At 39.4% G+C, this 9,486-nt stretch overlaps 1 protein-coding gene across 3 annotated transcripts in view; it reads right to left on the reverse strand.

Annotated features, from left to right (window-relative positions):
- Positions 1-1,398: 1,398 nt before the first annotated feature.
- The window catches only part of LOC118327630 (mitogen-activated protein kinase kinase kinase 14), a 10,937-nt gene continuing 2,849 nt past the window's right edge, over positions 1,399-9,486 (reverse strand). Inside the window, exons 4-14 of one of the 3 annotated variants that reach the window (XM_035661064.1) lie at positions 9,082-9,216; positions 8,808-8,937; positions 8,585-8,713; positions 6,684-6,788; positions 5,852-6,015; positions 5,607-5,757; positions 4,212-4,787; positions 3,184-3,290; positions 2,980-3,100; positions 2,794-2,894; positions 1,399-2,134 (exon numbers count right to left, since the gene is read on the reverse strand). In XM_035661064.1, the coding sequence (XP_035516957.1) occupies positions 1,970-2,134; positions 2,794-2,894; positions 2,980-3,100; positions 3,184-3,290; positions 4,212-4,787; positions 5,607-5,757; positions 5,852-6,015; positions 6,684-6,788; positions 8,585-8,713; positions 8,808-8,937; positions 9,082-9,216 (1,884 nt within the window). In that variant the 3' untranslated portion in view covers positions 1,399-1,969. Of the gene's footprint in view, positions 2,135-2,793; positions 2,895-2,979; positions 3,101-3,183; positions 3,291-4,211; positions 4,788-5,570; positions 5,758-5,851; positions 6,016-6,683; positions 6,789-8,584; positions 8,714-8,807; positions 8,938-9,081; positions 9,217-9,486 lie in introns of those variants that run through there. The other 2 variants (XM_035661072.1, XM_035661078.1) reach the window with 2 other exon arrangements.

Consider the following 9,486-nt stretch of genomic DNA (forward strand, 5'->3'; position numbering starts at 1 on the left):
AAATAAGGGTAAAGATTTCCTGTGGGTCTGTTAAAAGCTGGTGGGCCTTGTTTAAATATTTACTTTAGGAGGAGCTGCTGCAGTGACCCCACATTCCTCAAACACATCACACATCACACACACACATCATCTTAAAAACCAAAAAAAAAACCAACTGAACCAACAAGGACAAAACTGTACAAATGTATTTTGACCAGAGTGTCTAAATGATGTTTCACGACACAGCTAGGAATAACAGTGTTTTAAATGCAGGCAATATAATTCCAGTTTGTTCCATTGACTCATTTTCTTTAAGTTCTTTATAAATATGTTATCATTATAATGCTTTTTGGATTTTTTTACATTTTTTTTGTTAGATTTTGATTTTTGTCACATAAAAATAAAAATGAATTAGCTACAATTTTGATAATCAAATTAATTATTAATTATTTTTATCACACATCAGCTGTTTTGACAGGTGATGTAATAATGTGCTTGTAAAATGTTGAGAAACCTCGTGTTTATCATGTGGTTTGATCACATGTTTACAGTCACATGAACTGAGGGCAATAGTTTCTTTATTAGTGCTGTGCCTCCTATAGCCTTTAGGTTTTATAGTCGGGGGATAAATGAGAGGCAGGTTGTTAGTAGAGATTAATTCACTGAGTGTGTTTTAAAAGTGATCTGACTTTAAGAAATATATAATGGTTGAAGTCATGGTTATAACGCTGAAGTTAGAGACCGTATTATCTGCACTGACTCCACTTACAGGATATATTGACAACCTTTTAACTCTTTATGAGCCAGAACGCAGTTTTATAGATGATCAGGGAAGAAAAGTTAATTAGTAAAGTTTGGTTTTGTTTCACAGTGCAGACTCAACACTAAAGGAGACTAAAGGAGATTCCTCTGTTGTGAATATAAGAATAAATAATTAAATACATAAATAAAAACAAAGATAATTTTGGTAATGAAAATGGCTATTTCTGTATTTATATTTATTTACACATTTATTGATCTATTTTTGCATTTATTTATTTATTAATTTTATTTATTTATTCATATATTTCTACATTTATTTATTTGTATATTTCTGTATTTATATTTTTATCTTTTTCATCTTTTAAATCCTTTTCTAAAAACATACTTTTATAATCATGCTTCTATGTGACTTTACACAATGTTTCCTGATTATCCTGTGATTTCTTTTATTTTTTCTTTTATTCTTAATATTTATTTTATTTGTGTGTTATGTTTTTAATCTCTTTTTAATAGTCTCTCTGATTGTTGGTGTGTTTTTGGATATATCTGTGTCCCTCATAAATTGCTGCTGTTTTTGTGTAAAGCACAAAGTAAAAAAGAAAACAGCTAAAACAAATAAAGTTATCATATAAAACAGAAAACTCTGCACACCAAATATCTCCCGTAGAAAATATTTATTTAGCAACAAACGTAATGAGGCTCTTCCTCAGACTTCAGATGCAAAACAGAGTCGCCATTTTAAATTTCTTAAGTATGAGCGTCTCTTTCATCAAGCTTATTGGTCTTGAATGTCTCCCTGCTGCTCCGACAGTCAACCACACGACGAATGAAGGAGACACTGACTGGAAAACAAGCAGAAGAGAGCAGCTTCTCTGCCTTGGAGGTCACTTTTTATTAAGATATAAAAGGTTAGTAACGTTCAAGTATTAACGTGTTCAGGGCTCGTGTTGTATTATGACACTTAACTCGTTGTTTTAAGCAGCTTAAAAGGCACCAAGCAACATGACAAACTCTAGTTTCCAGATCACAGATGAAGCTGTGCGCAAGTTATAAAATAAATAAAATGAACAACGGATTCTTTAAAAATATTAAATCACAACCAAAAGTACCACGTTCACTCAAAATCAACCATATCAGCAGCCCAACATCTCCAGGTATTTGTAGACATCCTCATGTCCACATTCAATGCCTCAGTTAGTGCAAACAACAACAAAACAACAACGCTGTCTCATTCTCGAAGTTCCAGCTTGCCGTCTCTGACTCGCCACCGCCAGCGCTGACACCGGTCGGGAGCAGGAACGCAGCGCAGCCACAGACAAGACTCCTTAATCTCCTGCTCGAAGGACACCATCTTCCGGTCCAGGGTCTCCAGAGTGAAGGCTTTCCCAGAGATCTGAAAGACCAATTCACAAGACTTGTTTGTAGTTTTGTAGGAAAGTTCAAAAATGGTCATATAAGTTACCATGTTTCGCTTTCTGCAGCGTCCTCAGGGATTTCACTACGGGTTTCCTTTAACTTGTGTTGACGTAGGTGAACTAAGGGAGCTAGGGGTCAAAATATAATTGATATTTAAGTCATTTTAATCAATTTCCAGGTGTTTCCATGACTCGTAAACTAGTCTTTAAACATCCAGGTTTTCCAGGACTCGTAGGAACCCTGCAAAGAGGAGGATTTAGGAGAACGCCCTAAAGCATACCCTGCTTTATGGTCTATTTTACTATAAATGGGACCATCATTTACTAAATGAACATCATGATGTATGAAAGAAGACTTGAAACTAGAGACTGAGACCATAAACTCATCAGGATACTGTTTACTGAGCTCATAAATCAACTGAGAAGTCGTCTCATTTCTCCATAAGACTGCATGGTGGCGCTGCCCCCTGCTGGCTGTTACATAGAATGCAGGTTTAAGACACTTCCTGGAAGCTCTGTCCGTTATTTAAACTGTCAGTGGTACTAACTAAAGACAAAATGTCGTGGGGGAAACTCACTCTGAACCATCCAAAAACTTTCAAACAACCAGTTTTGAGATCAATCAACTGTCTCCTACCTGATCACTGATCCCGATAGCAACGTGGCCCACCTTGACCTGCCGACGCTCACGTAGCCTCAGACACTCGCCCTGGACGTTCTCAATCCAGATGTCAACACCTGGAGCGTCAGAGCAACAAATAACAACAATAAAAACAGACAATCAACCAGCGTGCGACATAGTGATTCAGTCCCGCCGGCGTACCTTCGAAGCAATACGAGGACGGCTGATTCGCTGACGCCAACCACTCCAAGTGTCCGTCCGTCTGACTGTTGCAGGAGGAGAAGACTCCAGAGCTCAGATCATCAGACGAATGATCAGAGTCCTTAAAAATAAAGACACGTTTCAGGGTTATGATTTGATTTAAGTGCAGCACACATGCACCTGCGTATATATATATATACTCACTCTGTCTGAAGCGTCCATCTGTGACGTGTCCGAGCAGCTGAAACATGACGGAGGGTCGTCTCGTGGTTCAGGGGACGGGGTCTTGATCGTGGTGCCTATAGGTACATCTAGTGAGAGACATCAGCAGTTTCTGTTAGTACCAATCAACAAAGCTTTTCTCCCCAATGAAGGACAATACCAGTAGGTTTGTATCATGTTTTTAAACCATGCTAGAAGACAGCAATTTAGTCTCTTGGTCCGTCAAAGCTCCTGTATTTACATTCCCATTGACCCATAAGAGTCAGCGGAGGTGATGTGATTGATTTGTCTGCAGCAGGAAACAATGGCGGCTCGACTGGTCACACAGGATCTTGTATTACTCATTAAAAGAAACTTCCACAGATTAAGTGTTTCACTAGAGACCTCCAGATTACATATTAAAAGTAAATCATTACATACTACATAGAGGTGATTTCAAGGGCCTTCATGTCTCAGCGTCACATAAAGAAGTCTGTATCTCTGCTTCTAAATATGCTATTTTCATGTAATTTATGTCTATACATTAGTCGGTGTTCTTTCACAAACCTGTTCTAACCACTTACAATGACAGTTTGTACCTAGTTTAGATGCAGATACATCCATAAAAGGTCTTAGTACCTCAAAAACAATTATAAGACATTAGAATATCTTCTGAAAATGTGTTTTATTGGTAATATTGAGCCTAAAAACTTGCTGGATAGTTGTACATAGGCCCTTCAGTATTAAAACAACTTGTAGATGATGTTCCACTAAACCCATTGAGTTATACTTTCTAATATATGATGCAGGATGTTATTAGAACCATTAAAACTATGAACCATAACTTTCTCCTGGGTTTGGATCCCTGAGTTACATTGACTTTCACTCAGTAATCAGATCATAGCAGAGCACTCAGCTGCACTTCATTCATTACAGCCAGGACATTTATTTTTTGAGATACAGTGTCCTTAATAAAATCTTGTTGCAGCAGATTAAATAAATTGATCCTGGACACACTTTCTCTGACTCACCGTCTCTGAGGTATTCCAGCTCTGGTTCTGATCCCCATGAATCCTCATTTGTCTGTTGGCCCTTTTGCAGCAAAGGGAAAATTCCTCGGAGAGCTCGGAGATACTCTGTAGACACTGACGAGTCCCAGTCTTCCTCCTCCTCCTCCTCCTCCTCCTCCTCTTCACCTCCTTCCTCTTCCCAATCCCCCTCATAGTCCCTGTCAGTTTTCAGCCACCGTTCCTGGACGTAGTCCTCCTCTCCCATGTATATATCAACGTCAGAGTCAGACCAGGAGTCCCAGTCTGGCTCATCCTGCAGGGACTTCAGCCGGGACTCCCATTCACGAGCCTGGAAGTCTGTCTCCACCTCAGAGTGGTCAGAGTCACAGTCCTTCCAGTCGAAGCTGTCCTCGTCCACCGCTGTAGTCCTCCAGGGGCTCACCCAGTACATCGTGGGCGCTGAGCCGGCAGCTGATGGTTTCGTTGGGGTGTCAGGGATCCCGGGTGACAGGGAGCAGGGGGTCTCCTCAATCTGGTTCTTGCCACGATAGAGCTTCTCACAGGCACTTTTGACGGACCAGGGACTCAAACCTCCGACTGTGGAGCAAACGTTCATTTTTAGAGTGATGTGGATAATGTCACAATAATAAGGTACTTTATATTAAAGATGATTCCTGCCTGAAAAACACACAATTCTGTGTTTCTATGGACAATCACGTCTCATCAAAACTAAGTCCGGAGTGCCTCAGGGATCAATCCTGGGTCCTGTTTTGTTTCCATTATAGTTGCTCTTTTTTATATTATTCACTTTCATGGCATCTTCTGTCATTTTTATGCCGACGATGCGCAGCTATACCTTCCATTAAAGCCCACGGATATTAGTATGCTGCTCTAGTTTACATTGAAAAACATTTAAGACATTCTTATTATCGGTATATTTCTTATCGGGTATTGTAGCTAAAAAGCAAAACTTTTTTGATCAACTAAAGAACATAGCAGAGATCCCACTTACCCGAATCTTTGTTTTTAAAATTGGGATAAACAATAAATAAAAAAATAAATTATCGGCCAATAATGTGAAATCTGAGAGGATCTCCTTAACTGTGTCCTCTTTCAAATCACTTCTCAAATCGCACTTTTATTGTGTAGCTTAGCCAGACTTTTGTTAATTAAACTCCATCGTATTTTATCTATTAATTTAGCTGTCTTTAAGCCTTTCTTATTATTATTCTTGTATATATTCTTGCCATATTTTGTATTCATTGTACTGTTGTACTGGTTTCACAGCACTTTGTAATAACTAATAGTATGAAGATCTTTGTTCAGAAATGTGCTCTATAAATAAAGTTTCTTATTATTATAACAATAAATAACTTTTACATTATAAGATGATTGTCGGATATGTAACCCATCGACCTGCTCTGAGGGCCTTGGTGGTTTTCCTCCGGAGCTCCTTTGCTGAGGCTCGTCTGTCGGGGTCTTTCTGGAGTCCGGCCCTGAACACTTTGGCCGTGAAGTTGTTGCAGTTGGACGGCACCTCCCAGAGAGGCGGAGGCTCGTTGGCAATCTGACAAACAAGATGACAGGAAACATGAGAAAGCAGTAGTTTTTTTTACACTTCAGGGTGGAAGAAGTCCAACCAGTGATGCCAGAAGACTCACCTGGAGACACAGGGGATGGGAGTAGTAGCGTATCCATGGGTGGCATCCATTGAGCATGTGCAGTAGCATACAACAGCTGCTCCACACGTCCGCCTTGGCACACAGTCGATCCCCTCGTGCCACCTCGGGGGCCATGTGGGTCTCTGTGCCGGGGAAGGCAGCTCCTACATCCACAAATAGTCAATTAATGTGGTTTTAGCTCTTAATTACCTCGTCTTTTCCCCTGTTGCACATGATCCTGCTGCTGTTGTTCACACATACACTTAACTGGGAGGCTTTAGGCACACAGTTATATTTGCTGCTTCACTTTTTAGGTTTTTTAAGTAATGTTTTCGGTAAATTTAACATAATAAATGCAGAAGTCATTGTCTTTGTTCATCCTCTAGTCAAACAGACCATTGGAGGAAGATTCAGGCAGCAAATATATGACTTTTTAAGGATCAACAACCTGTTGAATCACAGCTGCTTTTGTATTTACTTAAAGCTGCAGTAAGTAACTTTTATAAAAATAATTATTGTCATTATTGCACTATATCCTGACAGTAGGACATGAGACATGAAAAATCAGGCTCATTCTAGTGCTCCTAGCAGGATTTGTGACATCACAATAGTTCAGGAAGTTACACTTGTGTGCAGCAGGAATATTTGCATATTTATAGATTCTTTAGTTTTTAATGAGATAGATTCTTTTTAATGTCAAAATTATACTTTTTTTGCAGAAATGAACATCAGACTGTTTTATATATGTCTGAGGGAATCTTTAAAGTTAATTTGTGTTACCAAATCCAATAATATGATCAATAATTGCTGATTTTTTACACTTTCTACTCACCCCTGAACGCCTTGGTGCTCTGTCCACTGTCATCTAATGTCTCTGAGAGACCAAAGTCACAGAGGAATGTGTCTCTGCAGTCTGCAGATAGCAGCACATTGTCAACTGGAATAAAATCAACACACAGGATTTAGTGAGACAGCTTGTTTTGATTCAGAGCTCATTATGAAACAGTTGACAGAGGAATCAGGAGGCTGTCAGAGGCTGTCAGACTGACGGGTACACGGCGGACAGAAGCAGCTCTTAAAGATGGCGCAAGGTAACGCCATCAAAAACAAAGCATGCACACCTTTTTCTTTCCACCTCTTTGTGAAGATCTGATGTGATGAGGCTGGTTAATTAGACGTATGTTGGCTGAGCGAGCAGTGAGGGGCCCGAATTTGAGCGAGCCCCCTTCTCCAGCTCAATCCTCTCAACGGGGATTATCGAGGGTTTAGGGGTGAGATGTCAGTTTGGGATTAGGTACCGACACTGGGGATGCTAGCTGACAGTAGCACCAGCAGCTAGAGGCTTTTCTGGGCTCCCCTCCCTCCGCGCAAGCACTATAATATAATATTGTACCAGGCAGGAAGAGATGGGACACTGTAAACAAGATGAATCCACATTTATGCAACTCTACAGCATTGAAAACTAATAAAAATACTGAATACTGAAGTGATTCAATGTTTCTGCAGAGGAATACCTGGAAAAAGAGCTTGGTGCTGCCTTTTCAACTCACACCCGTCAAAAGTTCAACTTAAATTGTTAAACACAGGCGTTTTTCATGTTTTCCTCCTGAAGATTTTACCTTCTTTACTCTCTTTTACTTCACAAGAAAGATCAAAAAAAGCCTCCAAACTCCTAATTCTTGGCTTAAAGACCTAATGTAGGATGTAAGATTAAGTACAGTATTAGAGGGCTGCTCCGATAACTTCAACAAAACGTGGGATCCTGTTCTTTACTTAATGTCAATTCTGACTCTTCTTTGGAAGATTAGTGTGATTTATTCAGTCAGTCAGAGCAGACAGATTTATCTTTATATGCAGGACTTTTTAATTTTGTGAGTTTCTCCCATATTTCCTGTGCGTTTAACGATGTAAAACTGGGTGACAATGTCATACTTACAGTTATATGTATGTCGTATATTGTCAACCCAATAAAGATATTTCAAATAAGTGATAAAACATTGAAAATATAAACCTGGTGTCAAACTAAAGATCACTTTTAAGGTCTGTTTAAAAGTAAAAGTAGTAATACACAAACATAAAGGTTCAAAATCACTAGTAAAGACCCTGAAGTGAAATCAAAAGTATATAAATATTATTATTTACATATAATAATGTCACATATTGATTGGTTTATGATTATTTTAATGACTTTATATTAGAAGATCAATCTATAAAAATGCATCATCCTTTAAAAACTGATGTTTGTATCTAAAGAGCTACTTTTGTGTGATTATATTCTTGCACAATATTCAGTTATATAATGTTGTTTTTTGTCTGTTGAACCTCTGTCCACACCCAACCTCTCAATTGGGAGTGCTATGACACATCAGAGCTGCACAGGATGTGGTTAAAGCAACCCGTGTTGGTGAAGGCGAAGCAGGAAGGAAACAGTATATACAGATGTGGAAGTATAGAAAGGCACTTAAAGCTGCATTAGTTGATGTATTTTTGGCCACTGGGGGGCAGCAGAGCACAACACTGACATATTTCCACCCATTAAAGTTGATACGGTGAGATTGTTAGCAACAATAGCCGTAAACCAACAACTAAAAGTCCAATATTCACTCTGACTATCTGAGTTTAGGGCTAAAACACAATTTTTACAGGATATTTGGTCTTTTTAAATCAATTTCCAGGTGTTCCCATGACTGGAAAACTCTAAATTCCAGGTTTTCCAGGCCGTGTGGGAAGTACCTTTGACATCCAAGTGAAGGACCTTTCTGTGGTGCAGGTGTTCTAGTGCTCCCAGTGACTGGTGAAGGTAGTGCAGGGCCAAATCCTCAGGTAGGGAGTCCATCTCTTTCAGGAGCTGGGCCAAACACGCTGAAGAGGTTTTGGTAATTAATTGAGTGATTAATTGGGTAATTAATTGGCTATAAGTGGTTAAATGATCACGAGAGAGTATTTGTGTTCTCACCTGGCTTCAGGTCCATGAAGAGCACGATGTTGAGGTTCTCCCTCACGGCCCCGAAGAGCTCCACGACGCGAGGAGAGTTGAGAGCGCTCCACGTGCTCACCTCCTCGCTGCTGAAGTGACTCAGTGGGATCTGACATCATCAAACAACAACAACAACAACATGTCAATAAGTTTTAATGTAACCATCAGTGTTCAGCAGCAGGAGGTTTTGGTTTTAAAAGAAGCTTTGGGTGGAGCATATCTTTAAAAAGTGACTCATTCTTTCTTGGCTTACCCTTTTGGCAGCACATTCGAATCCGGTCCCTTTATCCCGAACGCAGAACACGTCACCGTATGAGCCGTTCTGTATGTGATGAAGAATGTGGTACTCCTCTCCCTCCCTGTACTGACAACTGCTGGGCTGAAGTTGCTTCAGGATACAAGAGTACAGTAATTTTAACCCTTTAAGATCACATCCTCATTGATATTGTTTCCATATTTAACAATTTATGATGAGTAAACTGACTCAGTGACATATTTTATGGATATTTCATATTAAATTAAAAACTGTACAATGAACCCAAACGGTGAATCCAGTAACTGCAGGAAGTTTGTGTAAAACCAGAGATTTGGATGAATTTTGAGCAGATTATTTCCTGTTTAGGGAACTTTTTATACAATTCTCTGTCTGTATTATATA

The sequence above is a fragment of the Morone saxatilis genome, unplaced genomic scaffold, assembly GCF_004916995.1.
Source record: "Morone saxatilis isolate NCDOM2014 unplaced genomic scaffold, NCSU_SB_2.0 Contig1, whole genome shotgun sequence".
NCBI classification, from domain to species: Eukaryota; Metazoa; Chordata; class Actinopteri; family Moronidae; genus Morone; species Morone saxatilis.